The sequence below is a fragment of the Natator depressus genome, chromosome 2 (assembly GCF_965152275.1).
Source record: "Natator depressus isolate rNatDep1 chromosome 2, rNatDep2.hap1, whole genome shotgun sequence".
Lineage (NCBI taxonomy): Eukaryota > Metazoa > Chordata > Testudines > Cheloniidae > Natator > Natator depressus.
Window position 1 is genome coordinate 140,757,620 of NC_134235.1, and position 21,931 is coordinate 140,779,550.

General features: G+C 41.5%; 1 protein-coding gene across 3 annotated transcripts in view; it reads right to left on the reverse strand.

Annotated features, from left to right (window-relative positions):
• SRD5A1 (steroid 5 alpha-reductase 1) overlaps positions 1-21,931 on the reverse strand; it is a 62,253-nt gene that overhangs the window by 20,610 nt on the left and 19,712 nt on the right. For all 3 annotated transcript variants that reach the window (XR_012638206.1, XM_074945075.1, XM_074945074.1), the window contains 2 exons: positions 17,902-18,003; positions 11,722-11,872 (listed from right to left, as the gene is read on the reverse strand). Coding sequence is in view for 2 of the 3 variants with exons in the window: in XM_074945075.1 (XP_074801176.1) it covers positions 11,722-11,872; positions 17,902-18,003 (253 nt within the window). In the remaining variant the exon portion in view is untranslated. The remainder of the gene's footprint in view (positions 1-11,721; positions 11,873-17,901; positions 18,004-21,931) is intronic.

Genomic DNA, 21,931 nt, shown 5'->3' on the forward strand with positions numbered 1-21,931 from the left:
AAACATTAAAACTGACTACACAGAAAAGACTGTCAAGTGCACAAAATAAATCATCTGGCATAATTTTTCTCTACTCTTTCATTTAGGGTTTTTTTCCCACACACATCCCCTCCTGCTTGTCTTCTATGATACGCTTTTTTTCCTCCTCCTCGACCTTTTCTACCTTTCAACAGGCTCCCTGTGCAAAAAGTTTGCACAAGGGAACTGGCAAGGATTATTCAGTTTTCTTCTTCTTTGAAGGAGTTGGCAAAAGCTTGATGTAGGAGGAAACTGGAAAAATCCTAGGCAATTTGCCTTGGCAAACTATTTATACCTGATTGTGTTTATACTGAGCTTTAGGAACTCTAGCCACAATTGATCTCACATCACTGCAGCTCAACAGTGCTAGCACCTTGTGGAAGTGCTCGTGTAGAGCAATGGTAGCAGGGAGGATTTGATTTAAATCAAATTGACTCAATTTGGATTTCTACATAAAAATGCATTCTTGTTGGTTGTTATAACCTTAATACATATTCTTCACAACTCAGAGATAGATGAAGGTTTCATTTTTAGAAAGTACACACTATGCATTTTAAAAGTGATTTATTTTGAAAACTTTTCAGATTAGTTTTACCACTATATCAGAAAATGAATGATTGTTTGGTTATTTCATTTACCAAAGGTAACTGAAGCTGATATTTATGAAGTCATTGGGAGGTGAACTATCTCCAATTCAACAGGTTAATCATTAATATTTGGAGGATTTTCTTGCTGTGCTGTATTAGGAGGAGAACATCACCAGACAGACATTTAAATTGTTTTATTTAACTAAAACAACGTTATGTATTCTGTTCTTCAATAGCAAACATATAATATTTTAACAAAACAAACATATGAAGTTTTGAATTTAGTTAAACATTCAAGTTTTTTAAAATCAGGTTTGTTTTTGTTAAAATTGTTTTAAACTAAATTATTTTTATCTACCCTGAGTGGTAGAGATTTATCACTATGTCCTAAATCTGGAAGAATTGCCTACAGTTTTAAGGAGTCTACTACAAAAGGAGTAGGTTTAATCAGTTTAATTCTGCAGTTGTTATTATCAGCCTCCAGCTACTTAGTCTAGTCCAATCGCTCCATGCCACGTATCAGGGTGGATAAAAATCAATTTAAAAAAAAATCAAGAAAATCAGATTTTTTTTTATTTAAATCAGATTTTTTTGATAAAACGCTTTTTGAGGAAAAAAACTTATCTAAAGATAGTTTTAATTACAATACATTATAGCTCAAAGATATCTCATCATGGAATAGAGATTATAAATTCTAATTCTATAGTATGAGACCACATATTCACGTAATGTTAAAGAAAAGTTTTGTAAATCAGTTCCAATAGTTCATGGATTAGGGACCCAATCTTATGGGGTTTCAGGGGCTTCTGTTTAGATTATTTAGGCTAATCTTTCTATCCATCCAATGGGACTTAGCGCTCAGTCTAGAAGATACCATCAGAGGTGCTTAGTTTTGCAGTTCTCAAACTGGATTTGTGTCGCCAGAGATAACATACTTTTTAACAGCAAAAATGTTTTAAAATAAATAAATAAATACATAATATACAGAGGTGAGAAATAACAGACCTCAATCCTATTGTCCCTCTGCAAATTTGTGTACACAGAGTCAATCCCTTACCTCTCTCTAAAAGTGCAAAGTTTCAAAAAGTTCGATGAATAGAAGATTGTTGAGGGAATAGATCTGGACACAGAGAAGAAGTCTGGAGATAAATGCGAGAAGGGAGGAACAAGTAGTAGAAACAATAGTGAAACTGAGCAGCATATTGCAGAAGTCTTGAGGTCTTTCTGAGTGTAGCCTTCATTGATTTAAGATCTACCATACCAGTCTCACTAGAAGGGAAAACCTATAGTGGCAGCAGGCCGTAAAAGAGACTCAGTTGGGAATATTTTAATGAAGTTCCTCTACCTGTGGGTAAGACAGGCATCTGTGCACAATGCGAAGAGTACAACAAAGAAATGCAAGGCTATTTAAAAATAGCCAGAGCCTCGCGAACCAGCTGAGCGGCAGCGAACCAGCTGAGCAGCGGGGACAGCAGAGCAGCTCACAGCAGGAGTTTGCCTGGGAGTTCGCCTGGAGTGAGCCCAGTGAGGCTTACATCTTGCAAACGTCTCTGAGGAAACTCATAGTAGGTAGGTGATATGGAAGGGGGGGGTTCAGCTGTTGTGACCTGCACTGGATGTGCCATGTTTGTCTTTCTTCCACAGGACAGAAGCGGCTTTGTCTGTACAAAGTGCAAGCTGGTCTCCATATTGGAAGAGAAGATTGAAGGTCTGGAGCAACAGATAACGACCCTGCGTTGTATACGAGAAACTGAGGATTTTCTGGACAAAACTCAGGATAGGCTTCTAGGGGCACAAAGCTCTAAAGATATAGAGCAGGTTGCACAGAGGAGCCAGGAGGCCAGTGAAGAAGCTTGGCAACATGTGACCTCCAGAAGAGGTAAGCGGAATGTCCGGGTTCCAGTAACACAGACACAGGTAACTAACCGCTTTCATGTTCTCTCCACAGGTACCATTGCGGAGAGTGGCCCAGATGATATGTCTGGGGGGAGAAAGCAGAAGAAGACTCCGCTGGTTGGAAGGCATGAGATGCGATGTCCTAAGGTTGGGGGTTCCACGACCACCACTCCCAAGAGGAGAAGGCGGGTGGTGGTGGTCGGGGACTCTCTCCTCCGGGGGACTGAGTCATCTATCTGCCGCCCTGACCGGGAAAACTGAGAAGTCTGCTGCTTGCCAGGGGCTAAGATTCGCGATGTGACGGAGAGACTGCCGAGACTCATCAAGCCCTCGGATCGCTACCCCTTCCTGCTTCTCCACGTGGGCACCAATGATACTGCCAAGAATGACCTTGAGCGGATCACTGCGGACTACGTGGCTCTGGGAAGAAGGATAAAGGAGTTGGAGGCGCAAGTGGTGTTCTCGTCCATCCTCCCCGTGGAAGGAAAAGGCCTGGGTAGGGACCGTCGAATCGTGGAAGTCAACGAATGGCTACGCAGGTGGTGTCGGAGAGAAGGCTTTGGATTCTTTGACCATGGGATGGTGTTCCATGAAGGAGGAGTGCTGGGCAGAGACGGGCTCCATCTTACGAAGAGAGGGAAGAGCATCTTTGCCAGCAGGCTGGCTAACCTAGTGAGGAGGGCTTTAAACTAGGTTCACCGGGGGAAGGAGACCAAAGCCCTGAGGTAAGTGGGAAAGCGGGATACCGGGAGGAAGCACAGGCAGGAATGTCTGTGAGGGGAGGGCTCCTGCCTCATACTGGGAATGAGGGGCGATCAACAGGTTATCTCAAGTGCTTATATACAAATGCACAAAGCCTTGGAAACAAGCAGGGAGAACTGGAGGTCCTGGTGATGTCAAGGAACTATGACGTGACTGGAATAACAGAGACTTGGTGGGATAACTCACATGACTGGAGTACAGTCATGGATGGTTATAAACTGTTCAGGAAGGACAGGCAGGGCAGAAAAGGTGGGGGAGTAGCACTGTATGTAATGGAGCAGTATGACTGCTCAGAGCTCCGGTACGAAACTGTGGAAAAACCTGAATGTCTCTGGATTAAGTTTAGAAGTGTGTGCAACAAGAGTGATGTAGTGGTGGGAGTCTGCTATACACCACCGGACCAGGGGGATGAGGTGGATGAGGCTTTCTTCTGGCAACTCACGGAAGCTACTAGATCGCATGCCCTGATTCTCATGGGTGACTTTAATTTTCCTGATATCTGCTGGGAGAGCAATACAGCGGTGCATAGACAATCCAGGAAGTTTTTGGAAAGCGTAGGGGACAATTTCCTGGCGCAAGTGCTAGGGGAGCCAACTAGGGGGGGCGCTTTTCTTGACCTGCTGCTCACAAACCGGGTAGAATTAGTGGGGGAAGCAAAAGTGGATGGGAATCTGGGAGGCAGTGACCATGAGTTGGTTGAGTTCAGGATCCTGACGCAGGGAAGAAAGGTAAGCAGCAGGATACGGACCCTGGACTTCAGGAAAGCAGACTTCGACTCCCTCAGGGAACAGATGGCCAGGATCCCCTGGGGGACTAACATGAAGGGGAAGGGAGTCCAGGAGAGCTGGCTGTATTTCAAGGAATCCCTGTTGAGGTTACAGGGACAAACCATCCCGATGAGTCGAAAGAATAGTAAACATGGCAGGTGACCAGCTTGGCTTAATGGTGAAATCCTAGCGGATCTTAAACATAAAAAAGAAGCTTACAAGAAGTGGAAGGTTGGACATATGACCAGAGAAGAGTATAAAAATATTGCTCGGGCATGTAGGAAAGATATCAGGAGGGCCAAATCGCACCTGGAGCTGCAGCTAGCAAGAGATGTCAAGAGTAACAAGAAGGGTTTCTTCAGGTATGTTGGCAACAAGAAGAAAGCCAAGGAAAGTGTGGGCCCCTTACTGAATGAGGGAGGCAACCTAGTGACAGAGGATGTGGAAAAAGCTAATGTACTCAATGCTTTTTTTGCCTCTGTTTTCACTAACAAGGTCAGCTCCCAGACTGCTGCGCTGGGCATCACAAAATGGGGAAGAGATGGCCAGCCCTCTGTGGAGATAGAGGTGGTTAGGGACTATTTAGAAAAGCTGGACGTGCACAAGTCCATGGGGCCGGACGAGTTGCATCCGAGAGTGCTGAAGGAATTGGCGGCTGTGATTGCAGAGCCCTTGGCCATTATCTTTGAAAACTCGTGGCGAACGGGGGAAGTCCCGGATGACTGGAAAAAGGCTAATGTAGTGCCAATCTTTAAAAAAGGGAAGAAGGAGGATCCTGGGAACTACAGACCAGTCAGCCTCACCTCAGTCCCTGGAAAAATCATGGAACAGGTCCTCAAAGAATCAATCCTGAAGCACTTACATGAGAGGAAAGTGATCAGGAACAGTCAGCATGGATTCACCAAGGGAAGGTCATGCCTGACTAATCTAATCGCCTTTTATGATGAGATTACTGGTTCTGTGGATGAAGGGAAAGCAGTGGATGTATTGTTTCTTGACTTTAGCAAAGCTTTTGACACGGTCTCCCACAGTATTCTTGTCAGCAAGTTAAGGAAGTATGGGCTGGATGAATGCACTATAAGGTGGGTAGAAAGCTGGCTAGATTGTCGGGCTCAACGGGTAGTGATCAATGGCTCCATGTCTAGTTGGCAGCCGGTGTCAAGTGGAGTGCCCCAGGGGTCGGTCCTGGGGCCGGTTTTGTTCAATATCTTCATAAATGATCTGGAGGATGGTGTGGATTGCACTCTCAGCAAATTTGCAGATGATACTAAACTGGGAGGAGTGGTAGATACGCTGGAGGGGAGGGATAGGATACAGAAGGACCTAGACAAATTGGAGGATTGGGCCAAAAGAAATCTGATGAGGGTCAATAAGGATAAGTGCAGGGTCCTACACTTAGGATGGAAGAATCCAATGCACCGCTACAGACTAGGGACCGAATGGCTAGGCAGCAGTTCTGCGGAAAAGGACCTAGGGGTGACAGTGGACGAGAAGCTGGATATGAGTCAGCAGTGTGCCCTTGTTGCCAAGAAGGCCAATGGCATTTTGGGATGTATAAGTAGGGGCATAGCGAGCAGATCGAGGGACGTGATCGTTCCCCTCTATTCGACACTGGTGAGGCCTCATCTGGAGTACTGTGTCCAGTTTTGGGCCCCACACTACAAGAAGGATGTGGATAAATTGGAGAGAGTCCAGCGAAGGGCAACAAAAATGATTAGGGGTCTAGAGCACATGACTTATGAGGAGAGGCTGAGGGAGCTGGGATTGTTTAGTCTGCAGAAGAGAAGAATGAGGGGGGATTTGATAGCTGCTTTCAACTACCTGAAAGGGGGTTCCAAAGAGGATGGCTCTAGACTGTTCTCAATGGTAGCAGATGACAGAACGAGGAGTAATGGTCTCAAGTTGCAATGGGGGAGGTTTAGATTGGATATTAGGAAAAACTTTTTCACTAAGAGGGTGGTGAAACACTGGAATGCGTTACCTAGGGAGGTGGTAGAATCTCCTTCCTTAGAGGTTTTTAAGGTCAGGCTTGACAAAGCCCTGGCTGGGATGATTTAACTGGGAATTGGTCCTGCTTCGAGCAGGGGGTTGGACTAGATGACCTTCTGGGGTCCCTTCCAACCCTGATATTCTATGATTCTATGATTCTATGATTTCCCGAATGAAACAACAACATGAGAAGTGTTCCTTCTCAGAAGGAAGCTGCATTGAAGATGATGAAAGGAACATGTCTGAACATGCAGGATCTTCAGGTTGGTAAACTTTTTATTTCATGCTTCTTTCTTAAAGACTGCCTGTCTTCCTTCTGGACTATTCTTGAATTCTCATGTTTGAGCAAAAAATATAGTTGTTACTCTATGGTACTATCATTTTAGATGCAGTTGTGATAAAAAAAATAAATAGCTGAAATAGGCAGATCTTCCTTTTACAATCTCACTTTTAAAGTAGTACTGAGTGTCAGTAAATGCAATGAGTAATACTAAATGAGCAGTAAGATAATAATAGTTAAATAACTGCATTGACTTATTTTGTTTAATCAGAGAATCATAGAATATCAGGGTTGGAAGGGACCTCAGGAGGTAATCTAGTCCAACCCCCTGCAGACCACCCAACAGAGCAGATGTCACAGGCAAATTGCTGGATAAAGTGTATGAAAGAGAAACTGAGCAGTGTGGAAAAGGTCTAGAGAGTGAAATTGTTAACCTGAGTCTTGATGGGTGGAGCAATGTCCAAAATGATCCTGTTGTATGTGCTTGTGTGACAACAGAAGAAGGGAATGTCTTCCTTACAAAACCAATTGATACACCAGGAAATGCACACACAGCAGAATACTAACAAGAAGTAGCAGTAAAAGCTATAACAAACTGTGTTAAAAAATTTCAAATGTCTAGTATGCAGCTTGGTCACAGACAACGCTGCAAATGTATTCAAGATGAGAAGAAATTATTTAGAAGAGAGTCCCAAGCTAATAACATATGGTTGCAGTGCTCATTTGATGCATCTCCTAGCCAAAGACTTCAGTGTTCCAGAAATAAAGGCTAATGTTGTTGAAATTGCAAAATACTTCGGTAATAACCACTTTACAGCAGCTTCTCTGAAAAAAGTGGGAGGAACCAAGCTAACTCTCCCACAAGAAGTGCAATGGAACTCAGTAGTGGACAGTTTTGAGCACTATATCAAGAATTGGCCCAATCTGATGACAGTTTGTGAACAAAATCGTGAAAAAATAGATGGTACTGTCACAGACAAAGTTCTCAATATTGGGCTTAAGAGAAACGTTGAACACATGCTGATTACCCTGAAGCCTATTGCTGTAGCCTTGAACAAAATGCAGGGAAATAGCTGTTTTATTACCGACGCTGTTGAAATTTGGAAGGAACTGAGTGAGATCTTAAAAAGAGAAATATGCAATGACAGAGTTAAATTACAAACATTAAAAAAACGAATGGGACAAGCACTATGTCCAGCTCATTTTCTTCCAAATATTCTCAATACTCGGTACCAGGGTCAAACCTTAATGGATGAAGAGAAGGAGTTGGCTATGACATGGACATCCAGCAATCATCCCTCCATAATGCTGACTATAATAAACTTCAGAGCTAAAGGTGAACCATTCAAGAAATATATGTTTGCTGATGATGTTTTAAAGAAAGTCACACCAGTGAACTTGTGGAAGTCACTTAAGCACTTGGATTCAGAGACTTTTGAAGTGATAATCTCACTTTTAACAGCAGTAGCTTCTTCTGCTGGTGTAGAAAGAATATTTTCTTCCTTTGGACTAATTCATTCCAAATTGAGAAATTGGGACCTGAAAAAGCAGGAAAGCTTGTTTTTCTTTTCCAGATTATGAACAAACAGGAAAATGAAGGTGAAGACGACTGAGTTAGCTGCAGAAGCCAGTATTTTAAGTTGCTCATGTTGACCTGGCTGACCTATTCAATTTATTTTTTTTTTAAATATTTCATTTAACTCTTTTAGTTAAAATCAATTTTAACAAAAACAAACCTGATTTTAAAAACCTTGAATGTTTAACTAAATTCAAAAATTCATATGCATTTTTTATTAAAATATTATATGTTTGCTGTTGAAGAACATAATCCAGAATACATAGCATTGTTGTTTTAGTTAAATAAAACAATTTAAATGTCTGTCTGGTGATGTTCTCCTCCTAATACAGCACAGCAAGAAAATCCTCCAAATATTAATGATTAACCTGTTGAATTGGAGATAGTTCACCTCCCAATGACTTCATAAATATCTGCTTCAATTACCTTTGGTAAATGAAATAACCAAACAATCATTCATTTTCTAATATAGCTGTAAAACTAATCTGAAAAGTTTTCAAAATAAATCACTTTAAAAATGTATAGTGTGTACCTTTTAAAAATGAAACCCACATCTATCTCTGAGTGGGTTTTAACAACCAACAAGGTTATAAGGTTATTAAGGTTATAACAACCAACAAGAATGCATTTGTATGTAGAAATCCATGATTAAATTGAGTCTTCCTAACTAATGATTTAAATCAAATCCACCCTGCCATGTATACACCTTATTTCAGATCCTTTCCTCCTCCTTGGTACTCAATTTTTGAGAGAAATGAGAAGCGAGTTCAAAATAATCAAATATTTTAAATAAGACACAGTGCTCAAACTGATTTAGATTACCATTTTTTAAATACTTAAGTGACTTTCCCCAATAAATGCTTACATTCAAACTCTGTGCTTGTCTTTATAGACCTAGCACAGACAAGAGCTGAATATGAACATATATTATTCAAAACTAATCAGTCTTATGATTCACACAGCAGACATTTTATTAAATGCCATGTATTGTTAGATTATTAAATGTCTTATTTTTATAGCTTGTTTGATATATACAGGTGATTTTGATAGATTACATACAGCCTTCAGATTGATTGCTGAAAGTTTTTGTATGCATTTTGTCCTATAGGAAGAAGCTGGAGTTCAAGGGGCAGAGGACTGGAGTGGTTATTTGTACAAACTACCTAATGTGTCATTCACTTTATAGGGTGCTTTAAGCAATCACTTAACATTCCTTAGAAGTGACAATTAACATACTCGGTTAAGAAAGGAAAAAATGAAACTGGCTATGCTATCGTTAGGTTAGGAGCTTTTTATAATTATTCTTTACAAATCTTTCAGACCTTATGTAATTTCTTAAGAGGGAGGGAAGATCTGAAGCCACCCCTTTGATCCATACCCCACTCCTAATGAATCAGCTTTATAACTAGATATAGTGTTTAACTCTTCATAAATGGTGGTGGTTTACATGATCATGTTCTAAATATGGCCCCAAACCTACACATGCACAGTCCCATTGAGTTCAATAGGAATAGCTACATTCATAAAGTTACTGTAAAGTTTTTGCATGATCAGGACTTGTATCATGATACACTATCTCTTGGTCAGCAACTAGAGAGCATCTTGATTATTTGTATTACCATAGCACTAAGGAGTCCCAGGCATGGAGCCAGACCCCAATGTGAGGTGCTATACAAAAACAGAACAAAAAGATTGATGTAATCTCTTTGTGGCAGGCACTAATATAATACAAGACACAACAGATGGATATAGAGAGATTGAGAGGGGATGTTAGGATATAGATATTCAGGCCTGTCTGTAAAGGCCTATACTCTAAGAATTTAGGTGTATTCTTATCACTTGGCTAGTTATAGAGGTACAAAAGAGAATCAAAATCACTGTCTGCCGGTGTAAGGGCCTTTTCTTACTGTGACAGTCTGAGGCCCTGTTCTTAGGCTAAGGCCTTTGGCTAAGTAACAGAGGCAGCCATAAGTTGGGAAGCGAACGTTCACATCCTCACATTCCAAACTAGTCACATTGAAATAAGGTGCTATTGGGCTGTTAGGAATACAATCCTGTCCTGATAGTGCCTATCACCTCCAGAGAAAGGGAAGTGCCTAGAAAATGTAAAAGGAAACTTAGTCTGATAGCATCCTGTCTGGCAAGAACTCACTTATCAATAGCTGGGATGTGAAATCCTCACTTCTGTATTGTTTTGTCATTATAGTTCCCACTTTGCTATTGTTTGTCTGTATAATCTCTGTCTGGTTCTGTGATTGTTTCTGTCTGCTGTATAATTAATTTTGCTGGGTGTAAACTAATTAAGGTGGTGGGATATAATTGGGTACATAATCATGTTACAATATGTTAGGATTGGTTAGTTAAATTTCAGGAACATGATTGGTTAAGGTATAGCAAAGCAGAAGTCAAGTTTTATTATATAGTCTGCAGTCAATCAGGAAGTAGGGGGGTGGGGGTGGGCATACGGGTGGGGGAAATGGGAACAGGGAATGGGGCTGGGGAAATTGGAATCATGTTTCGCTAAGGGCAGGAACGGGAACAGGGACACAGGTGTAAGGCTCTGTGGTGTCAGAGCTGGGAAGGAGGATACTAAGGAAGGAAACTGGAATCATGCTTGCTGGAAGTTCACCCCAATAAACATCGAATTGTTCGCATCTTTGGACTTCGGGTATTGTTGCTCTCTGTTCATGCGAGAAGGACCAGGGAAGTGAGTGGGTGAAGGAATAAGCCCCCTAACAGGGGAGTACAAGGAAATCAGTGGAACAGTTTTGGTCACCATGATGGGCTGCAATTTCAGTACCCCAGTAGTCTAACTGTTGTCATGTTGTGGGGCTGCCAGGGAACTGGTTATGGCGCCCCGATTTTCAGGGTAGATCTGTACTGATACTGTGAATGCCCCAGCTACGCTCCTCTCCATGTCCCCTGTGTCATAACTGAGTGTGGAGAGGCTGGATGCATCAGCTAAGGAGTTCTCAACTGAGCGGATCTGGCTGCTTTCTGGCCCTCTTGTACTCTGCAGGCAACATAAAGGGTCCAAAACACAACTATGAAGCCAATCCTCTGTTTTTTTAAAAGCCCAGTATTAACTGAATTACTTTAGGGGGTTAATATAGATATTTCTCTGGAGTATTTTCCATCCCAAGTATTCCAATATTAATTGCTAGCGCATCCATTTTACCAAGGCTAGTGATAGTCTCCATCACTGACAATTTTTAAAACCAAGACTGGACGTTTTTCTAAAAGCTATGCTCTAGGAATTATTTTGGGAAGTTATACGGCCTGTGTTATACAGGAGGTCAGAACAGATGATCACAATGGTCCCATTTCGCCTTGGAATCTATGAAAATTAGAATTGTTTTTATTGTTTCAGCTGAGTGAAATGTAAGTAGTAAGCAAGCAACAATTACTTGCAAGTAAATTTGATTTTAAACATTCCTTTAGGTTTCAGAAAAGTGTTTTTAGTAACAAAGGCAATGAAAGGAACATTGGGCAGGGTCCTCCTCTAATGACTTAATTCAACTGAGTTATGCCAACTTATACCTGCTCAGGAAATGGCCCTTATTTTTTTTAACATGCTATTCTCTCTCTCTGCCATTTCTTAAAAAGCCCCATAAGATTAGGGTAAATTATTTTATTTTAAAATGTTTTAAGTAATCCAAATGTAAAGTTATCAAAAGAAAAAAAATACTTCAGAGTCAACATTTTTGTATGGCTACATATAAAACCCTCTTATATCTTTATGTTCTAGAAATATTTTTACACCCTAGAATTTGTGACTCAATAGCAGATAATTTAGAGGAAAAGTGAAGAAGAGGAGATTGAAATTTTTAAATTTTGAAAACTTACTGATGATGATGGTGTGCCCTGGAACCTAGGATGAAAAGTGTGCATATGGCAAAAGCAGCACTTTCAAAGGTGCAGCTGGCAAGAGCAAATCCAAACCATTCAAGAATCTCTCCAAAAAAGTTGGCTCCAGTTACATATTCAAACAATCCTCCTAAAGAACACAACACATTATTATTATTCGATGCAAGGAAAGTTGCAATGGCACCTGTAACAGTAGTAATAGTTGAATCAGGAAGGGCTGGCTAGATTTCCTTTATTAACCCCATTTGTGGTGAAAGAATTACTTCTTTGCAAGGTTTCTACTATGAATGAGTTTCTTTTGTGCTAAGCAGTTCTGAAATCTCAACTTTCAGACAATTTTCGTAAATTACTTAAGTATGGGCAAAATAAGTTAACTGATTTCAGTAGGCTTTGTGCCTACATACATCGCTATTTTACACTGAAAAAAGCTGACTGTTCCATCTACAAAGAAGTCTTTTTGTATTGTAGAAAATTCTAAAATGGTTGAATTATTCATATTTGTGTGTGCTGTAGGGGCCCAGTCTTGCTCAGTTAGTGAGACTACTCCCAGTAGTAATAAGAGCAGGAAATGGCCCTAATTTTTCCCTCTAAGGTTAACAAGCATATCTACATTCATAATGGTGCAACACATAATACAGAGTATTCTAGACATCAATTATGTTGGTACAGTAGGCTCTTATGACTCTTATGACATATATTTCTGAAAGTAGGAATATAGATATATAAGACTGATAAATGACTTCAAAACACCTGTAATAATTTACCATGTCAGTTTGCAAGCAACCAGACAAAATATATTATAAGTGACGAGCAGGACAAGCTATTCCATTGCTATCTTAATAGCTATAAAGACTATACAAAGCTTCGTTGATTATATAAAAGTCATAAATTCTACTACAAAACACAGTTTTCATAGAATCATAGAATATCAGGGTTGGAAGGGACCTCAGGAGGTCATCTAGTCCAATCCCCTGCTCAAAGCAGGACCAATCCCCAACTAAATCATCCCAGCCAGGGCTTCGTCAAGCATGACCTTAAAAATATCTAAGGAAGGAGATTCCACCACCTCCCTAGGTAACGCATTCCAGTGTTTCACCACCCTCCTAGTGAAAAACTTTTTCCTAATATCCAACCTAAACCTCCCCCACTGCAACTTGAGACCATTACTCCTTGTTCTGTCATCAGCTAACACTGAGAACAGTCTAGATCCATCCTCTTTGGAACCCCCTTTCAGGTAGTTGAAAGCAGCTATCAAATCCCCCCTCATTCTTCTCTTCCACATACTAAACAATCCCAGTTTCCTCAGCCTCTCCGCATAAGTCATGTGTTCCAGTCCCCTAATCATTTTTGTTGCCCTCCGCTGGACTCTTTCCAATTTTTCCACATCCTTCTTGTAGTGTGGGGCCCAAAACTGGACACAGTACTCCAGATGAGGCCTCACCAATGTCGAATAGAGGGGAACGATCACGTCCCTCGATCTGCTGGCAATGCCCCTACCTATACATCCCAAAATGCCATTGGCCTTCTTGGCAACAAGGGCACACTGTTGACTCATATCCAGCTTCTCGTCCACAGTAACCCCTAGGTCCTTTTCTGCAGAACTGCTGCCGAGCCATTCGGTCCCTAGTCTGCAGTGGTGCATGGGATTCTTCCATCGTAAGTGCAGGACTCTGCACTTGTCCTTGTTGAACCTCATCAGATTTCTTTTGGCCCAATACTCTAATTTGTCTAGGGCCCTCTGTATCCTATCCCTACCCTCCAGCGTATCTACCTCTTCTCCCAGTTTAGTGTCATCTGCAAACTTGCTGAGGGTGCAATCCACACCATCCTCCAGATCATTTATGAAGATATTGAACAAAATTGGCCCCACGACCGACGCTTGGGCACTCCACTTGATACCATCTGCCAACTAGACATGGAGCCATTGATCAGTACCCATTGAACCCGGCAGTCTAGCGAACTTTCTATCCACCTTATAGTGCATTCATCCAGCCCGTACTTCTTTAACTTGCTGGCAAGAATACTGTGGGAGACCGTGTCAAAAGCTTTGCTAAAGTCAAGGAATAACACGTCCACCGCTTTCCTCTCATCCACAGAGCCAGTTATCTCGTCATAGAAGGCAATTAGATTAGTCAGGCATGACTTGCCCTTGGTGAATCCATGCTGACTGTTCCTGATCACTTTCCTCTCCTCTGGGTGCTTCAGAATTGATTCCTTGAGGACCTGCTCCGTGATTTTTCCAGGGACTGAGATGAGGCTGACTGACCTGTAGTTCCCAGGATCCTCCTCCTTCCCTTTTTTAAAGATGGGCACTACATTAGCCTTTTTCCAGTCGTCTGGGACTTCCCCCGATCGCCATGAGTTTTCAAAGATAATGGCCAATGGCTCTGCAATCACATCCGCCAACTCCTTTAGCACTCTCGGATGCAGCGCATCCGGCCCCATGGACTTGTGCACGTCCAGCTTTTCTAAATAGTCCCGAACCACTTCATTCTCCACAGAGGGCTGGTCACCTCCTTCCCATGCTGTGCTGCCCAGTGCAGTAGTCTGGGAGCTGACCTTGTTCGTGAAGACAGAGGCAAAAAAAGCATTGAGTACATTAGCTTTTTCCACATCCTCTGTCACTAGGTTGCCTCGCTCATTCAGTAAGGGGCCCACACTTTCCTTGACTTTCTTCTTGTTGCTAACATACCTGAAGAAACCTTGTTACTGTTCTTGTTACTCTTAACATCTTTTGCTAGCTGCAACTCCAAAACTTCCTGATTTCACTCCTGTATGCCCGAGCAATATTTTTATACTCTTCCCTGGTCATTTGTCCAATCTTCCACTTCTTGTAACCTTCTTTTTTGTGTTTAAGATCAGCAAGGATTTCACTATTAAGCCAAGCTGGTCGCCTGCCATATTTACTATTCTTTCTACACATCAGGATGGTTTGTCCCTGCAACCTCAATGAGGATTCTTTAAAATACGGCTAGCTCTCCTGGACTCCCTTCCCCTTCATGTTATTCTCCCAGGGGATCCTGCCCATCAGTTCCCTGAGGGAGGCAAAGTCTGCTTTTCTGAAGTCTAGAGTCCGTATTCTGCTGTTCTCCTTTCTTCCCTGTGTCAGGATCCTGAACTTGACCATCTCATAGTCACTGCCTCCCAGGTTCCCATCCACTTTAGCTTCCCCTACTAATTCTTCCCGATTTGTGAGCAGCAGGTCAAGAGGAGCTCTGCCCCTAGTTGGTTCCTCCAGCACTTGCACCAGGAAATTGTCCCCTACACTTTCCAAAAACTTCCTGGATTGTCTGTGCACTGCTGTATTGCTCTCCCAGCAGATATCAGGATGATTGAAGTCTCCCATGAGACTTCCTTTTACTATTCTTGCAGCTGTGTAATAGCAGTGTTAGTAATGTATTCTGCAGGAATTATTTCACAATGGGAAATAATTTTTTCCCCAGCTGACAGTGACTTTCATGTAAGAAGGCCTTAACAGAGTGGACTGTCCCACTGAGAGCCAGGACGCTTGGGGCCAGCCAGCCCTATTTAGTTATCAGACCCAGCTGGTATGGAATCAGGTCGGGTGTTTGGTTTCTGTGATTAGCCCTTAAGTAGAGAGAGGGGCTCCTGGGTCCTGGCCGCTTGTTACTATTTATGGTTGCTGGTGAGTATTTGCTTCAGGTTGGGGGGCTGTCTGTAAGCGAGGCCTGGCCTGTCTCCCAAGATCTGTGAGAGTGATGGGCTGTCCTTCAGGATAGGTTGTAGATCCATGATGAGGATCCTGTAACCACACACCACACAACAAAAACACTAACCCAGGAACCTATCCTTGCAACAAAGCTCGTTGCCAACTGTGTCCACATATCTATTCAGGGGACACCATCATAGGGCCTAATGACATCAGCCACACTATCAGAGGCTCGTTCACCTGCACATCTACCAATGTGATATATGCCATCATGTGCCAGCAATGCCCTTCTGCCATGTACATTGGCCAAACCGGACAGTCTTTATGTAAAAGAATAAATGGACACAAATCAGACGTCAAGAATTATAACATTCAAAAACCAGTCAGAGAACACTTCAATCTCTCTAGTACAGACCTAAAAGTGGCAATATTACAACAAAAAGACTTCAAAAACAGACTCCAATGAGAGACTGCTGAATTGGAATTAATTTGCAAACTGGACACCATTAAATTAGGCTTGAATAAAGACTGGGAGTGGATGTGTCATTACACAAAGTAAAACTATTTCCCCATGTTTATTTTTTCCCCCCTACTGTTCCTCACAGGTTCTTGTCAACTGCTGGAAATGGCCCACCATGATTATCACTACAAAAGGTTTTTTGTTTGTTTTTTTCCTCTCCTGCTGGTAATAGCTCACCTTACCTGATCACTCTCGTTACAGTGTGTATGGTAACACCCATTGTTTCATGTTCTCTGTGTATATAAAATCCCCATACTGTATTTTCCACTGCATGCATCTGATGAAGTGAGCTGTAGCTCACGAAAGCTTATGCTCAAATAAATTTGTTAGTCTCTAAGGTACCACAAGTACTCCTTTTCTTTTTACAATGTATAGTCATTCAAAAAAAAAAGTAGCAAAATGTGTATGGTTTCCAGCGTTTTTGCATGTACAATTCACCTAACAGTACACCTTTATTCACATGCAGACGTCATTCTCTCATGAATTCTCTCATGTTGCTAGTACCTACGCTTGAAAATGTGGCACAAAGCCTACTAGAAATCCTCAACAAATGCCTGTAAAGCAGTGGCCAATCTGGTCACAGAGCCCCACAAGTATACATTCAATTAACTGCTTCCAAGTTTTGAAATATGTGAGAGCCAGAATTTATGAGAACTCAAAAGCGTGATATTTCTATTTATAAATGATAGCCTTTTTGAATAGTACCATACTGTTTTCAAAGGGTCATTTAGTTAGATTAATACAATGTTTAAAATCTGTATCCTAGTGGGATACCTTAGAAATTAAGTTAGTGCCAAACTCTCCACAATTTTACACTTCTGAATGACAGTTTAGTCCTAAGTATTTTACCCACTTAAACCACAGAATTCGTTTGCTTAAAGTTTGGTTAAAAAAACAACACCTCACTAGGAAACAGGAATAAAAGAATCTCAGGAGAATAGTCAACTCTACTGTTTTAACTCTGGCCCCTATTGAAAGAGACAAGGTATTAAAGAGTCCCAAATTGTATTTCACAGCTGTGTGAGCCTAAAGTCAACTCTTCACTACTGGGAATTAGAAGTAAAATATTCTCGCACTTTTATTCTCGCACTTTTATTCATTTAGAAGAGCACTGACTCAGATAGTTCCATTGTCGTCAGTAAGAGTACTCAAATGAGCAAATGCTATTCAATTTAAGGGAGGCAAAAATCAGGGACAAAATTTTAAAACTGTTTTCTTTAAGTAATAAAAATGAAACAGGTATCAGAAAAGTACAGTGGATGCCAAGCACAGTACTTACTTTTGACATGAAAATTTCTTACATCACATTTTGGTTTAAAGTTGTTGATTTTATTTAGGTAAATACATTTTTAAAAACAGCATCCTTCTACCTGTGCAGCAATTAACCTCTCACTTCTTTTGCAAAACTTTATACGTTGATCGTTTCGTAGCAAGCCTGCAATCAAGTCCTGTGTGGGTACTTTATTCACAATTGTCAATGTTAGAGGGTAATCTCAAAATTCAAATAAGAAGAATGATTGCCAAGGAAAGATTGCAAAATGATTGCAAAAGATGGTTGCAAAATTCAGTGGAAAGGCTTGTTAATTCTCAGAAGAGTGAATAAACACATTAACAATAACTGTGAGAAAGCAGTGCAGAAGTGGGGTATCTCAAAAAACTGCAGAGCAACAAATATTAACAGACCTTGGGTCATCACTAGGTCACTAGACTCTACAAAAGCAGCCTTTTGCTCTGAGGCAGTTACACAGAGATAGGCAGGGTTTTTGCGGTGTAGTCAGATCGTTTCCCTTCATTTAGAGTAATAAAGCCAATTTCTTGTTTCAGGAAATACGCTTGAAAATCCTCTTGCCATTGGTTTCCTGATCTTGATATTTGTTATGTCCCTGAGCAATTTATGTCCTTTAAATACAATAGAACCAAGTTCTGAGACATTCCTTTGCAATTTTAAATTCCTTAACTTTTTACTCACCTCTTGGTATTTTGTAGCCTGTTTCCCCTGGTTTTCTCAGATTTCTGAGAATGTGATCAGAATAGATATTAATTGCCATGCCACTCAGCCACCCTGCAAAACCTAAAGAAAAAGAGTCAAAGTAATAATATTAAAATACTGGACTGAAAACACCTGTTTTAATAGAACAAACTATGGTTTATACAAACAAATAACCCTACGTTTATATAAAAAAACATAAGCAGTAGTGTACCTCTAACTCTACATGAACCTGTAAATCCATCAAGCAGTTCTGGTGACACTGTAAAGTATGGCCCCAATCCTACAAAGAACCAATTGCAAGATTGGGAGCTATGAAAACAAGGACAGAAGGCTTTATTCTTACCACTACCCCGGATTTAAATTATACTTTTAATATATGCATATGTTCTCACACCCATATTGATAAACTGAACTGCTCAAATAAACTAACATTCAAAAAGATGTTAAAGAAATTAATCCACATTGATCACTGTCTAAAAAGCATGCTTTAACCTTCTCTTTCACTGGATGTGTTCCTGAATTTTCCACAGCAGATTCATCATTTTAGTTGTTACACAGGAGTAAGCACTGCAAATCCTGTTGCAGGCCCAGCACAGAAGTGTACATCCATGAGGCCCCTAATTCTGAAAATATTTATGCACTTCTAATTTTGTGCATGTGAATAGCCCGATTGTCTGCATCAGGTTGTCTCTCAGTATTTTCCAGATACAGCTTGTACCTTGTTAATATTAGACATTCCCATTTTTCCTACATTTCCTTGACTTCAATGAGATCTCTCATATGAGTAAACTTAAGCATGTGCAGGTTTGCAGAATCAGGGCCTAAAACAGGAACACCTACTTCTAAAAATTCTGCTACAGAGACTGAGTGCTGAGACTGCTGTCCAGCTTGGATGGCAAGCTTTTGAGTAAACTGCAAAGGCTCCATGAGCCCATATGGAGGCAGAGTTCTCTAGATGAGTAGGTCTGTCAGCCCAGCTGAGAGCAGATCAGAGATGAGGAGACTTTTCATATTAACTTTCTGCAACAGTGGAAAATAAAGAATATTAAATATTCCAGATTCACCCGCTGCTACCTGTTCCTACAAACCTCCTCCTTTTGGTTGCAGTATTAAGCCAAGAAATTGAATGCAAATGCTGACCTTCTTTCCAAATGGTGTGTGTGTGTGTGTATATATATATGAGTGTGTGGTAAGTGGAAACTAAGGGCTGGTCTCCACTATGGGGAGATCAATGGTGCTGCAATAGATTTAATGGGTCTAGAGAAGCCCCGCTAAATCAATGGCAGAGCTCTCTCCAGTGGACCCCGGTACTCCAGCTCTCAAAAAAGAGTAAGGGTAGGGTGGCCATATTTTCCTATGCTGAATATGGGACACCTGGTAAAATTACTTGTATTCAAGTGAGTTCAATGTCAATCAATTGTACAAACATTCAAATTAACATCAAGTTGACTGAGCCCCGTTAAAAAGAAATACCTCATAGTTGGATTCTTTTTATTTACCTTATCTTTAAGGCTTTAGAATTCACACGGGGAGGAGTGACACCCCCCCAACCCCCGCACACAGACACACAAGGAGGGGTGACATACACACACTTCCGTATACCTCTCTCACACGGGAGGGTGACCGACTGACCCCACCCTCCCTGCCTGATGCTCTCCGCCCTCCGTGCCTGGCTCATTCACACAAGAAATGACTTAGGCCCCTCAGGCACCTAACTCCAGGTGGCAGGTTCCCTTTCATGGATTGCTAAACAGAGATAGATGCCTATCTCAGAGGACATAGTTTAGCACAAATCCCTATCATCAGCATCTCTCATTGGCTAGTTTGGGCGGCTCCCCACCTACTGTATTGTTTTTGTGGATCATGCTGTAAGGCACCTTTCCCTCCCCCACTCCCCATTCATTGTATAGTGAGCCTAGGCACTTAATTCAGATTTTGTGGATCATAGTGGTGTTCCTGTGATTTCCTAGGCACCTAAAAGTTTGATGCCATGATACTGAGCATGGCAACAACTAAGTACCTGTGTGGATCCAGGCCTTTATTGGAGTCCTTACATGGCACTCTTTGGTGGATTAGTAGATAGATGCCTTACCCAAGAGATCTCTGTAATCCTTTTGTACCACTGTGCCTCTCTCAGTTTGCATCAAGATGTCCTTGAGTCACATCCCCGTCTCCACCTCAGGGGGCGAAGGGATAAGAACAGGGATCTGCCACCTCTGTTAGTTAGTACTCTAATCACTAGACTATAGGATATTCTGATGTGGAGTTCCCTCAGTCTCTCTTGTTGAAGCTGTTCCACTGTAGATAAATACTTGTAAAAAGAAATTGGGCCAGACAAAGAGAGTGAAAGCACACAAGCCTGAGAATGACTAGATTGACTGGTGTTAAAGCACTCACCTGGGAGGTGGAAGACCCAGGATCTAGTCCCCTGGCTCCAATGACTCCCTGCAGCCCAGACATAGGTGCTTATCTTTATGAGAGTGGCAGGGCTTAACACATATCCCTTGCTTTTGGCAGCTCCCATTGGCTAGCTTAGGTGAGGCACTGCCTAGAATGCTGACTTTTGTGAATCCCATTGTGAGGCACCTATCTCTCCTTATTCATTGTATAGGAAGGCTAGGTGCCTAACCTAGGCTTTGTAAATCCCAATGATTTTCTACGTGCCTCAAAGTTAGGCACGGTAGTGCTCAGTGTCATTACACTTATGTTTCTTTGTGACTCTAGCCCAGCAGACAATTTCCAAAAGAGAGTTTTTCATAAGAACATAAGAACGGCCATACTGAGTCAGACCAAAGGTCCATCTAGCCCAGTATCCTGTCTTCCGACAGTGGCCAATGCCAGGTGCCCCAGAGGGAATGAACAGAACAGGTAATCATCACGTGATTGATCCCGTTGCCCAGTCCCAGCTTCTGGCAAACAGAGGCTAGGGACACCATCCCTGTCCATCCTGGCTAACAGCCATGGATGGACCTATCCTCCATGAACTTTTCTATCTACTAACGTATCTTTTTTGAACCCTGTTACAGGCTTGGCCTTCACAACATCCTCTGGCAAGGAGTTTCACAGGTTGACTGCTTTGTGTGAAAAAATACTTCCTTTTTTTTTAAAACCTGCTGCCTATTAATTTCATTTGGTGACAGCTAGTTCTTGTTTTATGAGGAGTAAACAACACTTCCTTATTTACTTTCTCCACACCAGTCATGATTGTATAGACCTCTATCATATCCCCCCTTAGTTGTCTCTTTTTCAAGCTGAAAAGTCCCAGTCTTATTAATCACTCCTCATATGGTACACCTAATCATTTTTGTTGCCCTTTTCTGAACCTTTTCCACTTCCAATATATCTTTTTGAGATGGGGCGACCACATCTGCATGCAGTATTCAAGATGTGGGTGTACCATGGATTTATATAGAGGCAATATGATATTTTCTGTCTTATTATCTGTCCTTTTCTTAATGATTCCCAACATTCTATTTGCTTTTTTGACTGCCGCTGCACATTGAGTGGATGGTTTCAGAGAACTATCCACAATGACTCCGAGATCTCTTTCTTGACTGGTAACAGCTAATTTAGACCCCATAATTTTATATGTATAGTTGGGATTATGTTTTCTAATGTGCATTACTTTGCATTTATCAACATTGAATTTCATCTGCCATTTTGTTGCCCAGTCACCCAGTTCTGAGAGATTGTTTTGTAGCTCTCCGCAATCTGCCTGGGACTTAACTAACTTGAGCAATTTTGTATCATCAAATTTTGCCACATCACTGTTTACCTCTTTTTCCAGATCATTTATGAATATATTGAATAGGACTGGGCCCCGTATAGACCCCTGGGAGACACCACTATTTACCTCTCTCCATTCTGAAAACTGACTATTTGTTCCTATCCTTTGTTGCCTATCTTTTAACCTCTTTTAACCAGTTTTCAATCCATGAGAGGACCTTCCCTCTTATCCCATGACAGTTTACTGAGCCTCCATTTACGCTTACATTGAGACTTGTAATTT